Genomic DNA, 27,412 nt, shown 5'->3' with positions numbered 1-27,412 from the left:
ACACATAAAACCAGGCCACGGCACACAGGCATAGTGAGGATTTGGCTCTGTTGAGAAATTCTGATAATTAGTAGAAAAAGAACTGCGGAAACATTTCCTGTCTACAGTCTTGACTGTATGTCACAGATTAACGGTCTGCAGCAATCCTTCTTTTGACAGGACTATAGGAATGCTACGGCTCTTTTCTTTCTTTCTTTCTTTCTTTCTTTCTTTCTTTCTTTTTTTTTTTTGAAAATTTGCAACTCGTTGAAAGCAAATGATTTACTTAAATAGAGCTCGGTGCAGTCCTGTTTCAGCAGAAACGTGAATGTCACTCCCTATCAAATCAAATGCGCAGAAGATACAAACCTTACAATTAGGGTCTATTTTCTTGTGGGAAGTTTGCGCAAGTTCTCAAATACTATTTGATGTGCAGACATTTTCATAACTTTAGAGTGTAAAGGGTTCATTAATTGAAATCAAATTGTGATTTAGCTTTTGTTCAAGTCAATTCAATTCAATTCAATTTTATTTATATAGCACCAAATCACAACAACTGTCGCCTCAAGGCGCTTTATATCGTATCAGTTCAACACTGTTGTATTGTATGTCTGAGTATAGAGAAGGCATATTTCATATAACTAAGCATTAAATGCCTCACATAATCAGTATACGTAAGCTGAAAACGTTGCATGGCCTAATATGGAATGTAGGCCTATTCTCTAATACGACTTATGTAAATCTCTGACAAAACCAAATTGCCCAACTTTCCCCCCAAAAGCTTCTTTGTTACCACTCATTCTTTCCCCAGTAAATGCCATGTCTGCCTCGGGCCAGCAGTAATTTGATTAATTCACCAAACGTAGCCAGACGGTAAGACCCTGCTCTCCTTCTTTTTCATTTATTTCACTGTTAAGGTTTCATTTTAAATGATACTTTGTGGAACTCATTCATCTAATTTTGCTTAATACCATTTAATTTCAGTTTTCAAGTTAATAATGTGCTGATGTTATTAATATTGGCTCAGTCGACTATTTAAATTTGTTTTTATTGCTGGATGAGAATGCTATTCACTTATAATTGCATTATATTTTCATCCTTAGTGTGAATCCTGCAGGGAGAGCGCTGAACAGCTATTGAAGAGATGGAGATTTTTGTCTTTCTATTCTCATTTTCCGCCCTTGGCATCCTCTATGCCATGAACACCATCTCTGAGCTTCAAGAGTAAGTTATTAAATGTACTGATTTCTTATCACCTTAATACATACAGTCTTTCCCATGAAATCATTGTAACACGTTATATATTATTCACTCACAACACATGCATTTTTTTAAACTATGAGAATAATTGTTAATATACAGTAATGTTAGAAATCCTTCCAGTATCACTGGGTGACAGCTGGTATACTTTTCTACCACTAGAGGACTCTGTAAGCTTAAAACTCAAACTGCATTAGTACTGGTGACTGTGTTATACAGTATGTATAACAAGCTGAGGAATCCTTGACCATATTCAACCCCGTACATTCTATGACATCAGTTTAAAGAGTGTATATGCTAGTTGTGCAAACTCTTTAAAGCTAACATTTCTTGAAGGGAAAGGAGAAACTAAAAGGGAGCAAATAGAAGGCAGAGTTTGTGGGCATAATGATATGACTGATATGATGGGGGTAATTGCTTTTCTAAGCTCGAAGGAATCACGTTCTCATTCAAGGCGTATCTGTTTTGCCTGTTTATTAGGATACTGTCTTTATAAGATTGTCAGCAGCTGATGGATAAACATTGTAATGCTTTAGACTGAATAAACAAAGATGGTGATAAAATGCATGTTTTAGTCTTCCCTCACCCACAAAGCATTTCAGCAGAATTTTTTATTCTTCCTATGTGAATATGTCTCCACACAGACATTTATTTATTTATTTGCCCATGTGGACACTGACAGTCAATATGGACTGCACAGAAGAGTTTGATAAATTACTCTTGACATACAATATGCCTTGTGCTCTTCCACTCCACAAACAAACGGTATTGTGTGCATAAATCTTCCTGTACTGTTGAATTGGAGGGGTAGCTAGGGAGCTTGCCTTTGCTCTCATAGCATTTGTTTTCCTTCTGTGAGCACACACTGTGAGTTTTGTGAGGATGCAATGTTGTTTACTAGGAGATACCTTGAGCACATTAATCTTTTCCAGTGTAAGGCGGAGGTACCTTTGACCAGTAAACATGGAGGGCAATGCTGAACTAACATGGCCTTAGCTTGCTGCATCCCACACCTCTGCCTATGATTGATTAAAGTTTGTAAAGATGTGCTTTTAGCTACTACACCAAGAGAGATGGGATATAGCAGATGAATACTGACCGTGGGAAAGTACGTATGTACGTATATATATATATATATATATATATATATACTATATATATAATATATATATATATATATAATATATATTATATATATATATATATATATATATATATATATAGATAGATAGATAGATAATAGATAGATAGATAGATAGATAGATAGATAGATAGATAGATAGATAGATAGATAGATAGATAGATAGATAGATAGATGGATAGATTGGATACATTGACATTTCTCTGTTTCCACAGGCCTTATGTGATTCTGGAGATTGGTGTTGCTGTGCTGGTGATTGTGTTTCTGTTCTACTTCCTCATCACTCGTGGCAACGCACCTAAAGACTTCTTATTCTTTGGTAATCAACGCAAATATGTGCATTTCCCAACTTACTTGCGTTGCATTTCCAAATACACTATGGAATTTTAATGACTGCTATGCATTGTTCCAACTCCCACAAAAGGATTTACAGAAGCGTGAAAACATGAATTGTATTCAGTGTGATTTCACCTGATATGTTGAAAGCAGCTTAGACTGATTAGGCTCAGAGCAAAGGTTTACCAGGCTTTTCTAAAGCGTGACTGACCCAAACGCTCCCTGCAGACTGACAACCCTCATAGCTCTTGCACTTACTTAACCTTTCAGCTATTCTTTTGAAACTGAGTTTTTGATTGCTTCTTAAGAAAAAAGGTCACAGCTATTTCGTAATACAGGACACAGTCGTTGCTCCTGTATAGTAGAATCTGGATTGCCCTACTGACTCAGTCTGAATAATTTGAGGACCTTTGTATTCACTTTGGTCATATAACAATAGCAGCTTGTGCACTTTTCATGCAAGTTTAAAGAATTCTAAAATATTTTGTGCTGTAATGTGAATTAGTGTGACCGGTCAAACTGAGCTTCCTCTCTACCCCAGGGTTCCCCCCTCAAATTGATCCCTGCAGCAGATGCTAGGGGCTAGGCTATTTGGGTGGAAATTTTAAACTATTGGCTGTGGGTGCTTAAGGCAGTGCTGGTATTGTCTATAAGAGCCAAAACATTAAGGGGAAAGAAGTGGCAGGCTTTTCTCATTGCTAGAGGGCCACAATCTCTCTGCTATATCACCTCTTAGATCTCAGAGATAATCTTAGTGGAGCTCCTCAGGATTACATGAGGGAGACAATATGTGAAACTGTGGTTTCTGTATAGAAACACAGATTCTGCAGTGGCCAGGTGGTAGATCATTGAAATGGCTTTCACAGGTGTTCTCTTTTAATTGACTTAAACTACAGACGTGTATTTTTTCTATATATCAACGATTATACCCACTTTATCCTGTACAGGGGGCTGTAGCCTGCACATATTAGTACTGGGCAACATGGAAGTTTGTAACTGTGATCCAGATAGTCAGCTAACTTACAATAAAACAATAAAATAAAGTAGAAAACCAGCAAAAACCCAATAAACTTGAGGCTGTTCATAGATGTTTGAGAACCTGGAGAATAACCACACAAACACAGAGAAAATTTGGAAAATCCACACAGAAAGGGTCTAGTTGATCAGCAGACTCAAACCCACAAGCTTCTTGCTGTTGTGCAAAAGCACTAACACTTGCAACAGTGCACAGTGCATAAATGGAAGTAGCAATCTAATCAGCAGTACAGTATGCACAAACAGCAGTTTGCAATGTGTAGAAGTTGGCTGTTGTATTTTATAATAACTGCTATGCTGTGCTGTAGAATAGCAATCATTTATTCTGTCACAATAACTCTACCAGATGGTCTACCAAAAGTCATGCTGCTGCTCAGTGGCATTCACAATCACATCATTTCCAAGCCAATTAGATCACGCCTAAGATAAAATCTGGACATCTGGAAAGGGAGTTGCTGGTCAATTGTTTTATAAACATACTGTATGCAAATGATACGGAATAGCACATTGCATTCTGTTATTTTAATGCTGCAATATGGGTCGAAAGCAACACTTCAGACTTTGTAATTTCTCAAAGAGAGCTTGGATAGAATGTAAACTGGAGTATTAATAATAGTTCATAACAACAGTGTTATTGTTACAGTTTATATTAATAGTAAGCCCTCCATGCCAATAATGTGTATGTGTGGCTTCATTCTTAAATATTATTTGCTAGACGAGACCTTTCAGTTCTCCTGGGTCCTTAACCTAAGGACAGAAGTCTGTTCACCATGGACTCGATTTAAGCATGCCTCATACCTCGTTGCTCAAGACTTAATTTTCTCCCCAAGCTGTTCCATTAATCAATCACCTGCCATTTGAAGGAAAACCTTTTAAACAAAAAAACAATGAAAAAGGCTCAGAAAATCTAGAAAGATTTGATGTCATGTTCTAATATACTGTAATTTATAGAGGAATTCAGGTGTCAGAATATGCAAAAAGAGTAACTTTTAATATTATAGTGCCTTCAAAGCGAGCAAAGCTGCTTAACCTTCCGAGTTTTTCAAGGTTCTAAAGATATTGTACACTACCAATTATCACCTACACACAGGCACAGAGCTGAAATTACAGGGCTTCTGGTATGAAGCACACAGGTTAGCCTTTTAAATATCCATTAAATCATTTTTTCCCCCCACAGTTTTTGCTGAGTTTTCTTTCACATGTATCATTGACCTGACAAGTGCTCTGGAATATGATGGCATTATTTCTGGCTTTATGGAGTTTTACCAGAAGACGGTAGGTTTTATTCTTATTCTTATTATTCTTATTTATTAACATTTAAAATTCTGAAATTCTAAAAAAAACCCAAACACCCAACAAACACCGATCAAAGCACAAATAACCATGTTAAGCAAACATGATAATAATGCTGTGAGGCATGTATGTACAACTTCTGTGTTTCAGGGAGAGCCCTATCTGGGAACGTCGTATGGCATCATGATGTGTTACTGGGATGGAATAGCACACTTTATCATGTACCTGATGATGATCAGCAGAATAACAGACAGGTGGGTGATGCTAAAGTCACATCACATAATGTCTGCATTAAATGACAATAGAGAGATCTACAGGGTAGGGTCCCTTTCAAAATGCGAAAACACACACAGGATGGTATGAAAACTGTCTGTGTATACAGTCTAAAAGCAGTAGGAATGCATTTCAGTGCAAAGATAAACTTTTCTTTTACAGTATATGTCAAGCTTCAGGCTTATCTTTTTCCTGTATTTGAGCTTTTCTAAAGAAATAGTAACTGAGCCAATGATGTGTTTCACTTTAGAAATTCATGGGTGGATTTATCACATAAATCCCAGACAACGGCTCGAGAAAAAAAAGATAAAAAAAAAAGAAAAAAAAAAAAGAAAGCCTCCTCTTGAGTGAGTTAGTCATAAAGTGCAGCCAGTGAGTTCAAGAGTTCAGGGGGAGCACAGCCTTGGGGATGGCGCTATCATGGATATTAAATCCTCTTTTAAACAATATCAGCCTTTTGTCACTTTAGAAAGTGAGCTAGGCATTGTGTTATCTGTAGGATGGATATGAGAAGTTCTCAAATATCATTTATTTAAACTTACCCAGCCTTGAAATTTAACATATAACTTTCCATCTCATTTGATCTCTTTGGTCTTTTTTTCTGTATTTTTCTGTTTCTCTCACAGGAAAGCCTACCGCACTCTGGGCCTGTTCTGGGCTGGCTCTTTGTGTGCCAACATGAGTGTGTTTATTGTCGGGATAGTGGCAGGTGAGCCGCATCTTCAATCCGCTTTCTGTCTGTCCCACGATGACAAGCTTTAATCAGGCAAACATCTGCCCTGCCTTGTACCATCAGTGTCACAGTTCAGCCTGCCAACTAAACACACATGCTCCGTGTCTCGCCTGCCATCACAACCTCACAGAACAAAGCAGCAAACAGACTTAAAGCATCTGTTGTTGGCATTTCAAACTGCATACATAAGCGTCAGAAGCCCAGACTTGTCTGGAGGCAACGTGATGTTCGCTCTGTTATGTTAGCATCGATACGCCGCACATCTCTCTTTTGCCTCGAGTATCACAATTGAGGTTTTAATAGAAAGCTTAATTGCTCATTTACATTAAGATGTTTACAGGCGGTGTTTGTATAGTTAAGTGCATGCTGACAATAAGTGTCTATCTTTCTCTTTGTGGCAGGTAAATATGGGTCAGAGATCCATCCAGCCTTCTGGCTCAATTTTCTCTTTCTTTTGATGCCTGTGTTGGGAGCAATCGTTCTATTCACTCGGGCAAAAGATAGACCGCTTATTGGTGGATACAATGTAAGTACAGAACATGAATAATTAGACATTTATATGATTGTGGAGGGCTTTAGAGGTGCATTGTTGCTCAGGTGAATGTGATCCAAACAATGAAAACTCTGTGTGACTGTTAGTGTAGTTAGAGCGGTGTGCTTGCTGAATCTGTTAGTTTTTTAAAAACAACAATTAAATCTCAGATTCTTGCTTTTTCTATCATATTATCTAGTATTGTGTTCCAGTTGAGTCTTAAAGGGCCTCAGTTCTGCAGATTTCCAGTTCCATGCCATTTTAACTCACCGGCACCGTTCCTTTAACTCAGCTTTCTGCTTCCATGCTATCCTCACAGTCAGAGTTGATAAAAAAACATAGAAGAAGCTCAACATTTAGACACCTGAGCCATGATTGTTTGATTGCACATTTATTTATGCCAGGGGGAAGTTGTATTTGAGCTATAACTTGTTGTGGTCTTCATTTCAGTTCAAGTTAGGCTGATTTAATTTAAAGCACCTGCAATCAATACTTTTCATAGTGAAGGAGAAGGAAGTGAATATATTTGTTTTGAGTCCTCTTCACATATCGACAAATTCTTAACATTCCACAGGCCCAGCATGCTCAGAGCCTGAAGCTGATCTGGCGTCCTTTGGACATCATTCTGCTGGTTCTCCTGGTAGCTGCCATGGCCTTCACCATCCTGAGAGGCTTGGTTAGTATGTCATATATAAAATTCTAAAGAGATTTTAATGAAGGACTACAACTGTAGTTTTAAAAGAAAGTGAAAAAAGACAACAACTGATAAGAAGCATCATCTTATTAGAAAAGCTGGAGTTAAAATAATAGTATTTTTATAAGACATATAATATGTAGGTTGTGAAGTGCTTGTCAGGTCACATCTAGTCATATGATCTTTCCCCCTGGATTCAGTGTATCTCGTTTCTTTATTGGTCTTTTCTGTGACTGACTTAAAATAGCTCAGTAATCATACTCCTTAAGCCTGGCAATACAGCAACTGCCTATGTAAATCCACATTAATTGACACTGATCACATTTCCTCCTTCACATAACCAAGAGTCCAGTTTATTTTATGCTAAAAGCTCTAAAAAAGCAGGCATATTAACATTTATAGAAGTCGACCAGCTCTTGTTATTACTGCGATGTCGATACTTCCAGGTCACTTCACTCAGTTGGGAAACTTTCTAAACAAAATTGACTGTTTGAATGCAGGCTGACTCCTGGGATATTCCCCATTTTATATTTTTTTGGACACTCCTGCTCAAGGTGCAGTCAAACAACTCTGACAGCTTCTTCACTCCTGGAAGACAGACAGACTTAAAAAGAGGGTAGACAAGAGAGTGGGAGATTTAGAGAGGGTGTGACACAGTGCAGGCAGAAACTCACGAACCCCTCAGTATACAGTGAATAAACATGTTTTCCAAAATGTCAAACAATTCCTTTAACCATGCTCAGTGTGTTATTCTGTTTAGTCACATTGACAAATCTTCTCTGGATGTTCATTTTGTTATTTTGACAAGGGAAGAGAATCGTTCAGATCTACGCATTGGTATTTTATGCTGTTCTCTTAAACTGAACTACACTGTAAGGTTTTTCTATCATGTTGTTTGCTCTCTGTAGGTGGCTCTGGACTCTCCACTTGAAGCCTGTTCCATATACCTGAAGCAGTATGAACCTTACCTGAAGGATCCTGTGGGCTACCCTAGAGTTATGGTGGGTGTTTTATTTTCTCGCCACACAGCCTTTCTGCCTGCCGTTGCTGGAACACCTGAAAGCTCTTCTCCAGTCTATTTTAAATAACAAGCCATATAATGGACCTCTGCTTTCATGGATCTCACTATGAGCGTGCTGGAAGCTTGCCCTTATCTCCTCCACTCTTTCAACTCGCAGCTGATTACAAGGCCCTTTTTCATCATTACAGCAATAACGAGCGTGGGTTGAGAGGCCAGCGGATCTTTGTGTCTGTCTTTCATTTGGTTAAGATGGATAACACATTATTACTTTGACGGGCACTGGTCTGCTGTCTTTTTATTTTCTTCCCCTGACCCTGTGTAGCCGTGGGTTTTGTTGTGCTTTGTTTGGCATACATGGCTTTGTCAATAGGTTATCCAAAGACCTTGTCTGGACTGCAGTCCAGGCACAATTGAGAGTCAATGATCAGACAGATGAACCGCATGCTGAGAACTTGATAAGGTAATCCCTGCCCAAAGCCTCCCATCAGCATCTCGCTGGGCGGGAGGAAGATGCGTGTGCAGCATGTGGAAGTGCGTCTTGTTTAGCAATGTTTGCGGATCTGTGTTTGTGTGTGACTGCCAAGGCTTCATGGGCATGTGCAAAGAAATCAAATGAAGTTTGGCTTACCGGGCAATCCTGCTCAGTTTCTGAACTAACCGACCTCTTCATTTATTGATGATGATGAATGATATGCGACAGATTACTGTGGCTGCACTAAGAAGGCATTTCAACAAAAGACTGAAGGGCATATATGATTGGCTTTCAGGCCCCGAGCTCAACTCATTAGAATTCATCTGGACCTAAGACCGAGAATGAAAGGAAACCGTTCACTGGTATAATTTGAGGCTTTTATAAAGTGGGAAACAGGCTTTCATGCACCAAATATTTTAAGTTGAAGGTCAAGACTCTCTCTGTAACGACCCTTGTGTGGAAATGGTAAGTTGTGCTGAGGGTGCAAATTTGTGTTAGAGAGCATGCATACAGTAGCTGAGAAGCAGCAAAACACTGCAGTGCTAAAGTTAATGATTTTAATATTTTCTTTTGATTATTTTTGTCTCTTCATTTTAATTATTGAATTAATTGTACATTCATCCAATGTATGCAGTTCAAATGTGGGATAAAAGGTTAAATTAACCCCCAGGATATAACTGGAAGGGACAAAGCGGAGTATTTTAATTGTGATACCTGCCAATACTAATTCTCTTAGGTTTTATTTCGATTAGTGCTACTTTTCTGCAGCACATTAAAGGGCGCTCTGTGTTTGCATTTTGAGGCTTAAGCAGCCCTCTTCTGTATTCACTGTGAGTAGCTGAAGTGCGATGTGGGCCAGTGGAGACTGAGGATGTACTGTATTAATTGTCTGCTGGACTGTTGGTCAGGGCTCAACAACACTGACTGACAGTGATGGAAGAATCTTTCAGCTCTGTTGGGCACGTCCAACCATATCCTGAGCAATATATCATGGAATATACAAGATATTATAGAGAGAGACTACCTACTGTGAGAAAGATACATTTTTAGTATTGTGAGATATGATATGAAATCATATTATTAGACTAATGGTGCAAGCTTTTTTTTTTTAACCCTAGATGCTGCACCTGTTCTTTTATGCACTACCCTTGCTGGGTGCTTTTGTTTATGGTCTCCTCAAGCCTGGGTGCACATGGATGCCGGACTGGACCATCTTTCTTGCCGGAGCTATGATCCAGGTAACGCCACCAGAGGACAGACTGTAAATAAAGAAAATTACTATGAATGCATAGTTTAAGCTACAGGTCTTTGAATACTGATGCAAGATTCACTGACAGTTTTCTGCATTGGAAGCTGCTGCGATAATTGCTGCCTTTGACCTATTACAGTTTTCCATCTGCCGTTTATGTTAAATAAGAAGCGGTCCAACACATGTCAGGGCAATTAACTCCATCTAGTGAGCTTTCATCTTTCTAAAAATGACCTGGACAAAATTTATCTTTTGAAGCATATTCTCTGTAACAAACAAGCTGGTGGTGCTTTCTCTCCATATTGCTCTGACAGAAAGATTGGAGCCATGAGAAGAGAAACTACTTGATTAAAGCCTTTTTGCACACTCTCTGTCTTCTAAGCCAACTTCCAGTTAGACATAAAGATGACATTTTCAGATGTCGTTTATCTTTTTTGTTAGTAGCTTTATCTTGTGTATTTTAATAGACTAATAACAGTGGAAAAATTTGTTTATAATTTTTGGAAAGAAATACTGAGGCATCAAGTTATCTGTCATGAGTGTGCAGAGAGAGTAAGAGACGAGTAAAAGCTGATATGTAAAGTAATGTCCTCCTATATGCAAACAGTTTGACCTCTTTCTTTCTCCTTTCAGTGCCAATGGTCCCACATCGGGGGATTCCTCCACCCTCGCACCACAGCGCCGTATCGCATTCCAAGTGATGCTTTCTGGTTGGTGCTGGCAGCTAACTTGGTCTATGCAGCAACTCCAGTCCTTGTGGCCCTGCGGGTCTACAGCAACCCCTATTTCTTCCTAAAAATTGCTCCCTTCCCTGGGCAAACAGGTTTACCAATCAGCGAAGAGAAAGACACCAAGTATAAACTGAAATGATCATTTTTAATCTTCTCTGACCTTTGGAGGTAATTACTTATCTGATGATTCATGAAGAACTGTTTTCTTTGAAAGACCATGTTTCAAAATGCCAAAATACAACTTATTTTGCTGAATGTCTGTGGATTTATTGGTTATTTCTTTGCTTTCAGCATCTTTTTCTCATATTGTATGCATAAACAGTAAAACCACAAATTGGTCAATGTCAATACCATCATCTATACATAACCATGGCAGCAGAAAGCTTGTATAGGAAAAGCAGGGGTATTCGGAGCCACTTGGATGTATACTGAAACAACTCATCAGCTCACTTTTTTTGGAGTGCCATAATAGGGGTTAACCCTTTTAGATTCACTGTCTACTCTGCACAGAATAACCGACATACTTCTTTCTTTACTGGCAGAGTACCTTTCGAAGGTTTGCCGATGTGTTGCAATTTCAAGCACAGTTTCACTCCAAGCACCATGTGGGTAGTTTTAAAGTTACAATTGGGAGATGAAGAATTAAATATTTGCTGCACCTGATGATTTTACTCATCGTTCTGGATGGCATTTTTGACATTAAAAAATGACATGCTATGACCTGTAAAAGATACAGACATGCAGCAGGACAACGCTAGAAGAAAAACAGCCGACTCTTCAGAGAGGTGCAGAGCTGAGGCGTTGGACCGAGTCATAACACAGTCCAATCTTAACAAACAGAAAACATGTAAATAAAAAAGACTTACATTTCCTGAACATACCATATTCCCTCACAAATATCCTTAAATCTGCTTAAGATATCAGAGAAGAGAGAAGTTTCAAAACTTGTATAACAATAATATTTGATAGTATCCATATGGTACTTCTCTTTACATGTAGGGGCTGCTAAGAACTAATTTTTGATATTTTTATTTTGTCACAGATGCTAAAATACAAATAAATACAGGGTACAAACAAGGAGAGCAGTGATACCTATTTGTGTGGACTGAATCCAGATAAAAACATTATGGTGAAAAGAACACTGCACCAGTAATTTAACTCATGTTTTGCAGTTTGGCTCTTTTATGAGATCAACTGATGATCTGATCAACTTTGTACATGTTTCAAAGTACGGAAAAACGTTTTATTATATTTTCGCACAAAAGTGAGATGTCACACTGAGCTAACTGACATCTTGCAGTATGCTATATAACTGAGACTCTATGTGCTCACCTTTTCCCACCCAGCATCACTGGAGCCAGGGCAGATCATTACTCAGGGACTGAGTGGCAAGGATATGCCGACAGCTGTTGTCACTCAGTCACTCTGGTGAATATACACAACTAGTTTTAAAAAGACATTCGTTCTCTCAGAATAGCAGGAACACGAGACACGCCTCTACTGTTCTGCATTCTGTCTGATCCTCGGTGCCCAAATTGCCAGCTTTTCATTCCATATCTGTTTATGTTCCTTGATCCCCTTTGTTTCCTTTCTGCTGATTGATGCTGCTGTGTGTTGGAAGTGTGTGGGCGGCTCAGTAAATAGTCTACTCTCATCATTGTCTTTTACAAAGACATCAAATGAATGACTTATGATTTGTGTTGTTTTTGTTTAGGGGAAACAAACACACTTCAGTGACCACCGGGCTCACTGGAGGAGGTTTGCTGACATTTAATTAGAAGAAAGACCATTGTTGAGATCCCTGCCAGTGTTATAACTGTGGGTTCTCAGAATGAGAGGCTTAAGAATAATTATCGCTTCAGCATGTAATGGAATTCACAAAACTATCTGCCAAATATTTTCAATAACTCGATGCTTTGAATGCAGTTCAGTCACATGAGCACAATGAACAGTGTTTCTTGACAGAGATGAAGGAGTTATTTATGTGGCTAGATAAAGCTTTTTGAAACAGCAGTGTAACCTTTCTTTCCATCCCCACCCCATCAATAACTGTAGCCCACTCACAAGTAATTATCCCTTGTACTTTGCTAAGCAATAGGCCAGCAGATAGGGAGAGAGGCAAACTCATTTAATTCGCTCTCGCTCAGCAGCTTTTTTACATGCTGAAGTGTGACATCGTTCCTGCTTGCACATTCGGTGCATTCTGTGTGTATGACACAGGCTTTAAATCAAATGCGGATACTCCAAACAGCTCTCTAATCCCATGATGGGCGTCACAGGGGATCTTTGCTGCAGATGTCTGCTCGGCTGTGCAGGAGGCCCAGGAGAGGTGTGGAGCAGTGAAAAATACAACTAAGCAATCCACACTGCAGGGGTGGAAGGACTTCCAGTGAGGTATCGTGATAAAATATAAATATAAATGTATAAGATTTTATGAATGCATGGCACAACTTAAGTTAAATAACCAATTAATGCATGGCTTATGATAAAAGGAAAGTTTCACAGTTTACATAGAGCTACACAAATATAACCATGCTGAGTCAAAACACATCAAGTACATGATCAGCATGTGTTTCCCTAATCTGAACATGGTCCACTTGTTATTTGGTCCATGCATTCAATATGAACACAAACAAATAGGCTCTATTTGTTCTCATGACTCAAGCTCTCTGACTATTTATGAGACAGTGGTTGGTAACATGCTGCATACATGAAAAGGCATCAGTTAACTAACATATGCTTTGACTATGAACTTGAATTTTAACTTAGCGATATCTGCCATAGCCATCCCTGCCATACTAGATGCAAAGAAAACAGGTGACTCCTAACTTTGATAGTACTGATTTTCTTGAAATTGGTTTCAGAAAGTAGGTTTTAAATCCACAAAATCTAAGTCACTGAATCAATGCTGATGGACATTTTTGGCCAATGGTTGTTCAATTTCATTAGAGAAAATTACCTCCCCTCTAGGTAACAGTTAATCTTAGACAAAACCCTTAGTGTTTTAACAGTATCAGAAAAAGAATGCCTGGAGTGTATTTTCCAGATTTTAATAGATTTGTAGGAGGATCATTTTTCTCTTCTCTGCTCTGAGGTCCCCGAAAACGAATAACTTGCATGCAAAAACCTTGTTAAAATTCCATGGATACAGGGCAGAGAATATTTTGTTCATTTGAGGATAATACATCATTGAAGAGCGGGTTAAAAAAATGCATCAAACAGCCTGTTAATGCTTTTGGTAACAGCCAGCTGTTGGCTCATGGCCTGAAAGCAAGCTGTCAGTGTTAATGCTGTCAACCTTCAATTTTCCCCATAAATCATTATTTAGTTGTTTGTGTACAAATTTCCCCTTTCCTTAATTTATTTATTTATTTTTGCATCTTATACTGATGCGGTTTTGATACTTCAGAGAGTGGGTGGGCACAAGTCACGCTTAAAAAAGACTTGAAAAATCCCTGATTCCAAGAAGGCGAGGTCATTTTGGAAGAAAAGAGACAAATTTATAACAAAACTCTGAACTTAAGAATTGATGTATTTTTGGTGGTTTGACTGTGATGAGAAGCTACATCATAGAGTAGAATCCCAGATGAAGGCAGGAGACATTGACTGGACCCCCTAGAGTCAAGACACGGGAGATGGTGGTTGAGCATAGTAAGCAGAAAGCTGAAGACTTTGGATGAGATCCCTTGGAAAACTTGGATGGGGTGGACATGAGAAGGGGGAAGGCTTACTCGGCAGACGGTCTAAAAGGGACAGTCACCGATTACAATCAATATAAAGAATTAGCTTACAGAGACACGGAATTGGACTTAATTGGTGATACTGAAATTTTGAATTTGACAGAGGATATGTGGAGAGAATATGAGAGAACAGAGCTTCCTATGACAGACTTATGCATGTTCTTAACCAATTTATCCCACTGGATGAACAGAAAATTCATGCAAGTCTGAGGGACAAAACTTCTTCTTTGCAGCTCAGTCTGATAACCTTCACATCAACAAAAATTCAGTCAATGGACAGCAAAGGCAAAAACTTTGCTTTCAAGTGAAGTTTTATACCATCATCTGATCCGTTGCAATTTTGTCTTTAGATCATGCACAGTAATTTTAGAGAGGTCTAAAGCTTTTACCTGTGGGCCCGGTCTTTGAACCCACACAATCTTTCATTTGCACTATAATCAACTATCTCTGTAAAAAATTTTAAACTAATGATGCCAAGATCCACCTTCAAATAGTTGGAGCCATATTTGAATTATATTTAATTATATTTCATGATATGCTCTGAATTCTGTAAGAACAATTCACATTCCTTGTGTAATGGTATGTCATTCATGCTAATTACTGGCCCTTCAATGCAACAAGAGAAAACCCAACAACTTGAGATCAAAGTGCGCTCTTTATTACCTTTCTCTTACTCAGCCATAAAGTTATCTAAGTGAATTTGATTTGTCTTGAATACAACAATCAATCTTAATTCTCAGTCAGCATTTCATGCAAACAGTTTCTATTATTGATATTGATCTTGAAAAGAAACATTGGTTTGCCTGAAAGTAAATAAGCTTTTACCACATTAACTGAATCAATGTGACAGTCGAATAAGTGACACTCTAATTGGCTTTATAATGCAGAGAAGACGTATCCACGCACAGTGCACAATCAAATATGTGCTGCGTCATCGGAGGACTGCGGGAACGACCCACAAACACTGGTGGTTCCCCTGCAGAGTGAGAGAACAGCAATGGGACTGGAAACAGAGAGAAAGGTGGGGGGTGGGGGGTGCAAGAGAGAGGTGAGTGCTGCTGCAGATCAGCGTTTAGCCTTGCTGAGGAGTTAAACGCTTCACAGCATCACATCGTCATCATCCAGGCATTTAATCCTGTTGTGATAGCCATGGTAAGTTCATACACTTCTATGCTCGGATAGTATGGCTCTGCTCGGCAGTTCTGTGTGCTACGTTACCGTGCAGCTGCAGGGATGATCATTGGACTAACCTTGAGAGAAATGATGCAGCAGGGCTGTTTATAGTGTGCAATGTGCATGTAAAATAGCTGCTTTAGTTACTCTGCTTCACTGAGGCCTGAATTCATGTTCAGAATTTATGTGGTGCACCAGAGCTGTTTCATAGGAAGTGATTATTCACAGGTGACGCTGACATTGCAGACCTCTAGCAGTGCATGCAGTGGCAGCATTTGCCTTGACACCTTTAAGATGACTATTATAATGATTTTATTCCATACACAATGAAGTGAAACTCTGACCTCTGCATATGCAGAGTGGTTTGCATTGCACCATCCCCTCGACCAATCATGGATATATTGATGCAGCAGAAACACTGGTGTCACATGCTGGCTCTGTCCATGCTTTACACACTCTCCTGTGCAACAATAGCATTCAGGGAGAACTGTGTTTATTTTATTTTATTTTTTAGCAAAGTAACCCTTTTGTGGTACCTGCCAGAGAACAGGTAATAACAGTCCTTATGTCTAATGTGTATGATAACAACAACAAATACCACATTTATGTTTTTCTTCAGTAGCTGCCATGATTTTTTTTGTTGTTCCTGTGTGTAGTCTTTTGTTTACTAGCTGGCTGCCTCTGATCCAGGACTTTTCACTGAAAAAAAAATCTTTAAAATACTTCCAGTTCTTAATTGAGACACATGGCAGTGCAGATAAAAAATAGCAAACAAGCTATAAGTTTAAACTATGCTGTGAGAACTATGCTTCTCTTTTGTGCTGTGACTGTGAGCTAAAAAATTGATTAATATAATTGATTGTCTGTTTTCAGCCATTTGGTTACCAGTTTTAGTGCAGAGCATTTAAACAGGCAATATATGCATTTTCTGGTTGAGTTTTATTATTGCTGGAAAGTGCTAGGAAATGTTAATTTTATCCTACTTGTTTAGGATGTATCAAAGTTGACACTGTCAAGCTCAACTACTACAAGGCACTGCCAGCAAGTTGTACTAAGTTGTTTCCGATTGCGCTGGTTGTCATGTATGAGCTGTCCTTTCTTGCAGTTCTCAAAGGAGCTCCAGCCTCTGATCTTTGTGGCATTTATCCTGACTTCTGCTCTCTCGGTATCTTCCTCGCCTGCTGGCATAGAGAAAGGAAGGAGGAAAGTGGTGCATGTTCTTGGTAAGACCAGTTAACACTTTCATTTGTATGAACAATTACACTTCTCCAAGGTGAGGAGATCTTGATTTGCATTTATCTGCTCAATAACATCAATGATATGTAGAGTTTCTTCAGGATTTTTTTTTTTTTTTTACTAAGATAGTAATAAAAAGTTGGTGGAAAAGTTACTGGAAAAATCTGAACAGCTTTATTAACCTCAGCTGGGTTATCTTAGAATCCAAGCAAAATAGACTTCTTTAACTTTTTATGGGCTTTGGGATCCGGAGCTCTCCACTAACTCTCCAAACTCAGTGCACCTGTATTCACATTAATATATAATATATTCCACATCCCACAGTATTTTGTGCAGAATTTCTTGGCAATTGCGATTTTATTCATTCATTTCCGTGACATTGGGCTGTGCAGATAAAACCGCCTTGGCCATTTTGTAACAATGATAATCTTCACAAGCAAAGCTTTCACTTTTGTTCATTATCAGAACTGTGAGCACCCAATTAAACACTGCCCACCTGAGGACCGAGATAAACATTTGTCTTGTCAGAAAAATAGAGAATGTCAAAGATTAAACTATTGACTGCAGTACTTCTGGTTGTCTATATTACCTTCAGAGTAAAAGCTAAAAAGATCTATTTTCTCTTGAAATAAAACAGTTGAAAATAATTGAATTCTTGCTGTTGTTCAACATAACGTTTATAATTTTATTTATTCATGTAGTTTATGTGTTACAGACATGCTGGTACTTTGTGAATTTATCAGCTTCTAGATACAAATAGGTACAGGTATGTGAAGCACACTCACTCTCAGTTCATGACAGCAGCCATGGGGTGAAAGTGAGGGTACACCCTGAAAAGGTTGATGTCTGTTGCAGTGCTAACACAGAGAGGTGGACAATCATTCAGGCTCACACTGATACCTACGGGCAAAATAAAATGACAAATTAAGCTAACAAGCATGTCCTTGGATTGTGGGAGGAAGCCAGAGTACCTGAGGAGAAGCCCCTAAGAGAGATCCACACAGAAAGACCACTGGTGACCTTTCTTGCTGTGAGGTGAGGGTGCTAACCACTGTGTTGCCCTAAAACACTTTGATACTCTCGTTTTCACCATGTGTGGCACTGTGGATTATGGCCAGACATCTCCACTTTGGTCTTGTCTGTTCAAAGGACATTGTTCTTGCAGTCTGTTCACATGCAGCCCTGCAAACCTAAGCCATGATGCAATGCTCTTTTTAGAGAAAAGTGGCTTTCCCCTTGCAAACCTTCCAAATAGGCTATAACTGTTCAGTTCCCCCTTTCACAAATTTTACATTTGACATGCAAACTGAAGCCTGCAGAGTTTGAGATGTATCTTTTGTTTTGCACATTCTGACTTTGGGGTGAATTTGCTGGGATGTCCACTCCTGGGAAGATTGGCAACTGGCTTGATTGTTTTCTACTTCTGAATAATCTTTGTCACTGCAGAATGATGGACTTCAAATTGCTTGGCAATGGCCTTATTATTCTTCCCCGACTGATAGGTGGTAACAATTGTTTCTCTGTCTTCCGTTCTTGGCATTTCGTTAACACACACCTGAATGTTCCAGACCAGCGAGCTGCCAAGATTTGATTTTATAGAGATGCTCAAACGTTTTGATGACAATTTAATCAAGTGCATTTTATTAGCAGCGCCTGGTTGTGACTTTCCCACTCAGTTCCCATGGAAGCAGTAACGGTGAATAGTTTTTCACACATTGCTTTTGCATTTAAACAAACAAATAAATGATTAATGACTATTTTTAAATGCAATATGCCACATTTTGTTGTTCATCTGAGGTTTTATTTACATAATCTTTAGCCCCGTTAAGGACAAAATGTTTCTTTTTTTCTGTCCTGACATGCAAAATCCTAAAACTGAAATATGATGTACTTTATGTTTCATCAATTCCTATTCCTTTTAGGTTGTTTCTAGACTGGACATTTTAAAACATGATGGAAAACTTAAGTCAGTCGGGTACTGGCTCACTTGAGTCACACACTTGCTTTCTACTCTTTTTCTACACTGTGTTTAGACTAGAAGATGAATGAAATAGTTAATGTTGAAATCCTCTGTAGGCCTAAAATCTGATCATCTCCAGAGGAGTGGTTTATTTGAAGAATTTCAGTCAGTCTTTTTCAGTTCATCACAGCACAGAAACAGCATTAGTGAAGTTTACAAATGATCTTCTTATGGAATCTGACAGTGGACTCATCTCTGTGCTTTTCCTGTTAGACCTCAGTGCAGGTATCACTCACCACATCATTGACCATAATGTTTTACAGGTATTAGAGGTTACGTGTTAAAGGTGTAATTATGTACTTCCACAGGATTCGATACTGGAACCAATTCTATTTTCATTAAACATGCTTCCCTTAGAAAGTATCATTCAAAGGCATAACATACATTTTCATTGTTATGCAGATGATACTCAGTTTTATCGATCAATGAAGCCATACTACACAAAGCAAATCAATGAACTACAAAAATGTCCTAAATATTTAAAGATCTGGGTGACCTGTTTCCTGCTTCTGAATTCAGATGAAACCTAGGTTATGAACTCATCCCCAAAAAACTTAGAAACATGGTGTCTAACTAGATGCTTGCTCTGGATGGCATTACCTTGGTCTGCTGTAGCACTGTCAGTAACCATGGAGTTGTTTCTGACCAGGATGTGTAGGACTACTTTTGCGTTTGCACAATGTCTCTAAGATTAAAAACTTTTCTCGGGGTGATGCTGAAACTAGTTCATGAATTTATTTATTTCTAGGCTGTACTTTTGTAATTTACTATTATCAGGCTGTCCTAAAAAAATCCTTGAAAGGCCTTCAGTTTAGCCAAAATATTGCAGTGAGAGTACTGACAGGACTAGAAAGAGATAGCATATTTCTTCCATATTAGCCTCTTCATTGGCTCTCTGTTAAATCCTTCTCCTCACATACAGGGTGTTGAATGATCAATAATCATCTTATCTTAAAGACCTCACGGCACCATATCACTCCATCAGAGCACTTTGCTCTCAGATTGCAGGTTTTCTTGTGATTCCTCTGTAATTAGAAGCAGAATGGGAGGCAGACCCTTCAACTTTCTGTGGAACCAGCTCCCAATTTGGATTCAGGAGACAGACACCCTCACCACTTTTTATAGAGTAGGCCTAATACTTTCCTTTTTGATAAAACAAATAGTTAAGGCTGCATCAGGTGACCCTGATTCCTCCCTTAGTTATGGTGCTGCTGGGGGCTTCCCATGATGCACTGTTTTTTCCTCACTCACCTCTTTTCACTCTGTGTATGTTTATAAAACACTTTGCATTTAATCATTTGTCATTATTAATTTCTGGCTCTCTTCCACAGTATTGCCTGTACTGTCTCCTTTCCCTCATCCCCAACAGGGTGAAGCAGATTTCAACAGATGAAAAGCCATGCTTCCATGGCTGGTTCTGCCTATTCTTCCTGTTAAAAGCGAGTTTTTCCTTCCCACTGTTACCAAGTGCTTACTAATAGTGGGTCATCTGACTGCTGTGGTTTTCTCTGTATTATTGTAGGCTCTTTACCTTACAATACAAAGCGCCTTGATGCAAGTGTTGTGATTTGCCACTATTTAAATAAAACTGACTTGAATGAAAGTCCGCTTCTAAATCATAAATTATGATTTAGAAGCATAAAGCAGCCAAACAATGTTAATTTAAAAAAAGGTGAAGTGAAGATGAAACAGCAGGAGGGTTAAAACATTTGCAGATCCCCAGAGTAAACAGTGTGACCCTTTTTAAAAGTGACTGATGAACCCCTTGGATCTGAAAACACTATCACTGCTGGAAAATTTTAAAACCTAATGAAAATGTTAACTTTGTGTTATTTGGCTTAACATAAGTATGTCACAACATAACCTCCAACGCTGAGAAATAATGCGCTTAAAGTTTTGATTAAACATCACTTGATGCTTTTATTTGTGATGGTGATAAACAACTTTGCAGAGACCAGTAAGTAGTGACAGGACTAATTGCTGGCTGGCATGGATAATTGTAGGTGCCTTTATCTGGTCACAACATAGCAGAAAACCTTTTGCAGCTGCTCATTAAACATTTTAAATGTTTACCCCACACATGTTGTGAGTCTTTGGTTGCCTAGGTGCGCGTGCACACAGAGCGTCTGAACAAATGTCTGCCAAAAATGCTAAACAGGTCTTGTTATTGTCCATTTGGAGGAAGAGGACTGTGGTTACCATTAGTCTTGGGTAATTTTGGTGAATCGCTCTCTGCAGAAGTGGAGGTTAAAATTGTAGAGTGAGTAATGTCATGATAGAGCAGACAGGAAGATGAGTGTGCTGCTTGCTGGACCCTTCGATAGGAAAAAAACGTTCTCCTCTGTTGATATGCTCAATTACCGGAGCAGTAATGTGATGGCACAAGTAAACAGCACACGCTTTATTAGCTGATGCTGATTCAATTTTTGCAGGCATCTTAGAGAGATAAGCCTCACAAATAGATTCAGAGACTGAATTTCATGATTACAGTTACAGGTATGGGTCGCATATTTCCCAAAATAGACTTCTGTTTAGTAATAAGAAAAAGAAATATTAGCCACAAACCTGCATATAAAAGAATATATTACTAAAAATCTTCCATCAGTAGCAGTGAAATAAACTGAGCCAATTTTCCCTCCTTCTTCTTTCCTTTCAGAGGACGACACTGGAGCCGTGATTGTGCAGACTGCCCCTGGTAAAGTGGTGACACATCGGGGTGGCTCCATCACTTTGCCCTGCAGATTCCATCATGAGCCGGAGAACGTCGATCCTGCTCGCATCAGGATTAAATGGACCAAAGTGACGGACACGCTGCAGTTCGAGGACGTCTTTGTAGCACTGGGAAAGTAAATTCTGCATCGTTATTCTCAGTTGATTCATCTTGCACTTTTGTTTTAACTAATTATGATTTCATGATTTTTTTTCCCCAAATTTGCTTTAGTTTCGCTAATTTTATTTTAGATAAGATGCACTGACATAATAAACTCTGTCACACACAGTTTATCTTCCAAGTATTTTCTCAGGTTGGAGCATTTTTCAATCATTTTGCTAACAGCAGCTGTTTTGAGGACAATGAGTGTCTTTCAAATCTCTCCAGGCAGCAGCGTGTGTTTGGATCGTATCGTGGCCGTGTGTTTCTGGAGCAAGCAGGACCAGGCGACGCATCGGTGATCATCCAAAATGTCACGCTGGAGGACTATGGACGCTACGAGTGTGAGGTCACTAACGACATGGAAGACGATACAGGATTTGTCAACCTTGACTTAGAAGGTCAGGCTCTGGGCCATTTGTAGGAAATGTTGTTGAAATGTTCAGTTTATTTGAGTTCACCACATTGCACACTGTTATACTGTGAGACTTAAATGCCATCTTATATGTATGTACTCTTTTTAAAGTCATTTTAAATTATTTTTTAGTTTTCTTTGTTGAATTTGAAGATGAAGATTTTTGTTCTGTTATATAATGATATTATTATTAAATACTGTTATTTAAAGGTATACTTATCTTATTGTATTTATGATTTCAAATTTGTTTTTGTCTTATTAAGTTAACTGTCATACTGCATTTTAATTGATTGATCTATACATTTTACTTATTACTTGTTACTCTTCTTTACAGCATTGCTTCAGCTCATTGTTTATGCAGAGTCATCTCAAGGTGCTGCCCCAGCATTTTGGACTTGAATTTAATACTAGAGACTTTCTCCTGGAGACCCTTCCAAACAACCCATTTAGCATACTAACAGAGGCCTGTAGAGTCTGAGATGTAGCTCCTTGTTTCTTCTTCTTTCTATGAACATTCTAGGGTCTGACCTTGTGGTAAATCTTCTAGGATTTCCAATCCTGGGAAGATCAGCAACTGTCTTGAATGTTTTCCAGTTGTGAATAATCTTTCTCACTGTACAATCATGGACTTTAAATTGCTTAGAAATGTCGTTATTATCCTTTCAAGACTGATGGACAGCAACAATCGCTTCTGTTCCCAGTGTGTTAACACACATCTGAATGCACCAGTACAGCAAACTGCCAACACTATTTTTATAGAGTTCCTCACGCTTTCTCACGATCCGTTAATCAAGTGCACCTGGCTGCAACTTTGGCTTTTAATTCCCATGGAAGCATAAAGGGTGCACCTTGTGTTTTCCAAGACAGCACATATCTCTTCACTTTCTCTCTTCATTATTCATTTTTTTTTTACCTGACTCTATATGTCTGTGGTGTTTAATTTAATTTTAATTGCTGCGACAAAGGAATTTGTTAACTTTGGAATAACTAAATACCTAAAATAAATCCTATAATTTTAATGTCTGTATGAAATTCAGAAAAACTAAAGACATTTACAGCTTCCTACTTTGATTCTGTCGCTTGTAGGAGTGGTCTTTCCCTACTATCCCCGTGAGGGGCGCTACAAGCTCAACTACTACCAGGCTGAGGATGCTTGCAAAAAGCAGGATGCCATTCTAGCTTCTCATTCTCAACTGCACAAGGTGAATACACATACTTTAATTGAATTAAACATGGACTCTATCTCATACTGAGAAGGTATTGCTAGTTAGGATGCATAGAGATAACACCATCCATAGTACATTAGTCTACAGGTACTTTTTTAGTTATTACAATATGCTTACTTACTGGTGTCATTAACTTTTTAGAGCAGTAGTAAGTCTGGAATTAAGAATATGGAGATCCGGAATTTTACTGCAGGTCAGTCCTCCAACTCTTAGAGGCTTTATGGAGTAAAGTCAAGTGCAATGGAGTTATGTCACAAGAGATAAACTGAATTTGTTCCCCTCTTTATAATTTCTTTAATCCTTTAGTTTGACCCACTGACCTACATTATCTTCTTCTGCAGGCATGGCTGGAGGGACTAGACTGGTGTAATGCTGGATGGCTGGAGGACGGCTCAGTTCAGTACCCTATCTCTCATCCCAGGGACGAGTGCGGACGTAAGGACACCCCAGCTGGTGTTCGAAACTATGGCTATAGGCACAAAGAAGATGAGCGTTATGATGCTTTCTGCTTCACTTCCAAGCTCAACGGTGAGAGATGGAGATACATGACATACATGACAATACAACAAATAAGAAGTGCTATCAAGTATCTGTGACATGATATTAAGAAAGAACAAAAGCTTTCAAGTGCTACTTTGTCATGCTGCTACTTTTAAAAATAGGATGTTTCATGAGTGGTAGACCAGGGGGAAATGAGATCTCTGATCTCTCCCTGTGATCTTTGAGGCCTTAGGCCATTGGTTTTAAATCAGGGTATGTTGATTCAGCCCTGCTAGGGCCACAGTGTCCTCTGGGTAGAAAGCCTTGCCTTTCATCTCCCTGTTCTTTGATTTACATCACATTCCCACAGAGAGTCTGCACATGTTACCTTCATGTTCACAAGCCTAAACAAAAAAAAAAAAAGAAAAGTAAAAGAGTTTTACTGGAGGAAAGGTATGTGTAGTCAAAAGTTATTCCAGAAAGACACCTTGGCTCAGAGTAGACAGTATATAAAAAGCCCACGTTGATTATTATAAGAATAAACTGCTATACTCAGATTTGCAACTGGCAAAATATTTCTTGTTGGGGGAATAGGCAGACAGAAAGACTAGAAGTTAAATGTACCTGCCAAGGAATAGTACAACCTTCTAGAGTTTGAGTCTGCATCCGTGTTTATGAAGTTTTAAAAACAGTTAAAAATGATTTTATTGAATCACAAACTGTTTTAAAATAACCAGTGCCTTTCCTTAGTGAGAAAAAGGTGGTTTGACAGAAACCTTAAACAATTGCTCATGGCTTCCCTTGTGTGTTAATTACTGTGGACAGTCTGTTGTGGGCAGGAGGTTTGAGCAGCGGTTGTGACCGATGCTGTGTCTCGGTCCAGCTGAAATGCATTTACTGAAAGTCCACTGGGGAAATATGAGACAATATTCTGCCTCTCTAATAGCCACCAGTCACATAAACAAGCATAAAATCAATAACTGAGCCAACTGCAAAGCTTTGCTCGTTGAGATGATTTTCATAAACCGTTGGCTTTAGAAACCAGCAGACGTTTATTCTTGGTTAGATTGTTTATTCTGTGCTGCTTTCTTAGGTGAAGGTACTTGTGATTCAGCTCAGTTCAAACTAGTTAGCTTATCAGGATACCGATTTCTTTAATATACTGCCAGGCGAAAAGTCTCCTCAGAGGTATGATGAAAGCAAAAATTGAAGCATTTTAAGAGTAATTTTAGAGTTCTGCCTGCTGATACAGTATTGCCTTTCGATTTTTTGAGCAGCAGCCCAGACGGTTGTTGGAATGACTTGATATTCTGAACACAATCAGGCAGAGAGGCCAGGAAAACTGTGAATATCTACCCTCAGGGCTTAGCTTGTCTCTGGGGCTTCCTTCTCTCATTCGCTTCTCTTCTGCCCCCCTGAACAATGCACTGACTCTGTTTTCCTTCACCTTTTAACATGTTCTTACAACAAACAACTTTCCTTCGCCTCTCTCTTTTTTTCCGCCTTAGGCAAAGTGTATTTCCTCAAGCGCTTCAAGAAGGTGAACTATGCGGAGGCGATTAAGGCGTGCATTCGAGACGGTTCAGTGGCGGCCAAAGTGGGTCAGCTTTATGCAGCGTGGAAGTTTCAACTCCTGGACCGCTGTGAAGCAGGCTGGCTTGAGGATGGCAGCATTCGGTACCCCATAGTCAACCCCCGTTCTCGCTGTGGAGGATCCCAGCCAGGAGTCCGAAACCTTGGCTTCCCTGATAAAAAATTCCGCCTCTACGGAGTCTACTGTTTTCGTGAAAACAAGGATGAAGCAGTGGGTGGAACTGGGAAGACAAAAAGCACTATAGAGAGTTTGACAAGGAGGAAGAGCAGCAACAGCATCCCCGTGAACGCCACAAAGGTGATTTAAAGTAGGAAGACTGAGAGCAGGAGGGGGATGCAATTTCGGATTTGACTGTCGCCTAGCAGCCAGATTTCATTCATCACATTTTAAAAAAAGCAAAAAACACTCAGAGACAAGATGCACTCATTTGCAGAATTGCCAGAGAGAATAAAAAGGCTGTGTAAAATTAAGGATGACATCTTTATAAGGGTGGTTTTCCTTTCGTTTTGAGTCATTCAGCTATCACGAGTGACTGTTAGCACATCTGTACCCGGAAAACTGCAAGAATTAATAGAGGCTTGATCATCACTCAGATCAGAGAGTCTAACATAAATGATCTTGTTTACATGTGTGAGTGAATCATGCTTTGGACCCCGCTGTGATCCTGATGCCAGGGTGAAAATATTCATTACTGAGAGAGAAATGGGATGAGCTGCATGGCAGGCAGAAAAAAAATATCCAAGATTCACAGTTTTTATTGTACCTGCCTATATCTGATTGGTTGCTTGGTGAGCAACCCTCTGCACAATGTCATTAAGACCTCACAATCGCATCCTCAGAGCTGAAGAACAAGTAGTAAATGCTGAACTAGAATAATTGCACTTTAAACACATAGTCCTTTATTAAGGCAGCACCTTAACGAAAACCTAAGCAAGCATGTATTGTTTGGCTGCGAGTAGATCACAGGGCTGAATTAACATGAACACAAGCTACAGTAATTGCTGTTGACTGCACAGAGCCACCGATTGCACTGTCATTGCTACATGCAGTGATCTTTATAACTGAGGATGTTTGCAACTACTGAATGAATGGATATTCAAGAAGAAAATAAAAGTTTTGGTTTGAACTTGTGTCGGTGCACTTCTTTCCCTCAATGATGAAATCCTTCTGAATTTGGGTGAAAACTAAAATGAAATACTTTCAGACAGAAGCAATGCAGTAAACACTGTACATCTAGACTGCTTAGTTGAGTAGTGTGTGATACTCAGCAGGGCAGTAGTGTCTTAAAATTTCACAGGTTGTGCATTCACCAGAAAGGAAGATGTCAAAATTTGAACATGGTTGTCGAACTCGCTGCTGTATTTTGCTTTTATATTTACAGCTTCTTGCCGTTTTAGCCACACATTAAAAACTTGTACTAAAGTGAGGGTGATAGTTACCACGCATGAATACCAGACAATAGCAAAACAGACAACAATGCTGATCCCTGAAAAAAGTCTGTTGCTGTTAACTAGCTACAGTACCTAGAATTGGCACTAAAATCTACATTACATGCAGTCATACCTGCCAGTGTACCACACTCTTTACAACTCAAAATAACAGACCCAGGGATAAGTATGGAACAAAGTCATTTAAAACAAAACAAACCTGATAGTGGTGTTGGAAGAAAAAGCAGAGGAGCAAAGTTCATACCATTAAATTTCCACCCAACTTCTTAGTTTTCAGTCTCACGTGAGACTTAAGATTTTTACTTTTGTGTTCATAATCAATTTTGTGGGTGTCACACTAATGTTTTTTGTGCTTTTGTCTTCCTCGCACGTTTGATTGTTTGCCAGTGACAGAAGCTGCTGAGCAGCGAACACAGCTCTGAGCGGAAACATGTTGGCACTGCACCAACACAGCAGAACAAA

The 27,412-nt window shown here is 39.1% G+C and overlaps 2 protein-coding genes across 3 annotated transcripts; both read left to right on the top strand.

Annotated features, from left to right (window-relative positions):
- Positions 1 to 755: 755 nt before the first annotated feature.
- Positions 756 to 11,008, top strand: tm6sf2b (transmembrane 6 superfamily member 2b). The gene is made up of 11 exons (XM_005920695.2): positions 756 to 852; positions 1,083 to 1,203; positions 2,596 to 2,699; positions 4,929 to 5,026; positions 5,195 to 5,298; positions 5,944 to 6,026; positions 6,452 to 6,576; positions 7,157 to 7,258; positions 8,185 to 8,277; positions 9,888 to 10,007; positions 10,652 to 11,008. The coding sequence occupies exons 2-11, from the start codon at positions 1,124 to 1,126 to the stop codon at positions 10,886 to 10,888; spliced, it is 1,146 nt and encodes a 381-aa protein (XP_005920757.1). The 5' UTR covers positions 756 to 852; positions 1,083 to 1,123; the 3' UTR covers positions 10,889 to 11,008.
- Positions 11,009 to 13,008: 2,000 nt separating this feature from the next.
- hapln4 (hyaluronan and proteoglycan link protein 4) lies at positions 13,009 to 26,628 on the top strand. 2 transcript variants are annotated; one of them, XM_005920696.3, is made up of 8 exons: positions 13,009 to 13,143; positions 15,377 to 15,641; positions 16,768 to 16,885; positions 21,575 to 21,764; positions 22,016 to 22,188; positions 23,289 to 23,404; positions 23,770 to 23,956; positions 25,417 to 26,628. In XM_005920696.3, the coding sequence occupies exons 2-8, from the start codon at positions 15,639 to 15,641 to the stop codon at positions 25,806 to 25,808; spliced, it is 1,179 nt and encodes a 392-aa protein (XP_005920758.1). In that variant the 5' UTR covers positions 13,009 to 13,143; positions 15,377 to 15,638; the 3' UTR covers positions 25,809 to 26,628. The 2 variants fall into 2 exon arrangements, with proteins under 2 accessions (XP_005920758.1, XP_005920759.1); XM_005920697.3 differs by lacking the exons at positions 13,009 to 13,143; positions 15,377 to 15,641; positions 16,768 to 16,885 and adding an exon at positions 18,757 to 21,414.
- Positions 26,629 to 27,412: the final 784 nt, after the last annotated feature.

Source organism: Haplochromis burtoni, unplaced genomic scaffold, assembly GCF_018398535.1.
Source record: "Haplochromis burtoni strain Fernald_Lab_line unplaced genomic scaffold, NCSU_Asbu1 Contig_42, whole genome shotgun sequence".
NCBI classification, from domain to species: Eukaryota; Metazoa; Chordata; class Actinopteri; order Cichliformes; family Cichlidae; genus Haplochromis; species Haplochromis burtoni.
This window is presented reverse-complemented; position numbering and strand designations above follow the sequence as displayed.

Coding starts and splice junctions, on each gene's coding strand:
- tm6sf2b (XM_005920695.2), top strand. CDS start 1,124: ATGGAGATTTTTGTCTTTCTATTCTCATTTTCCGCCCTTGGCATCCTC. Junction 6,027..6,451: donor TATTGTCGGGATAGTGGCAG/GTGAGCCGCATC, acceptor TCTTTGTGGCAG/GTAAATATGGGTCAGAGATC. Junction 7,259..8,184: donor TCACCATCCTGAGAGGCTTG/GTTAGTATGTCA, acceptor TGCTCTCTGTAG/GTGGCTCTGGACTCTCCACT.
- hapln4 (XM_005920696.3), top strand. Junction 21,765..22,015: donor GTCTTTGTAGCACTGGGAAA/GTAAATTCTGCA, acceptor AAATCTCTCCAG/GCAGCAGCGTGTGTTTGGAT. Junction 23,957..25,416: donor CTTCACTTCCAAGCTCAACG/GTGAGAGATGGA, acceptor TTTCCGCCTTAG/GCAAAGTGTATTTCCTCAAG.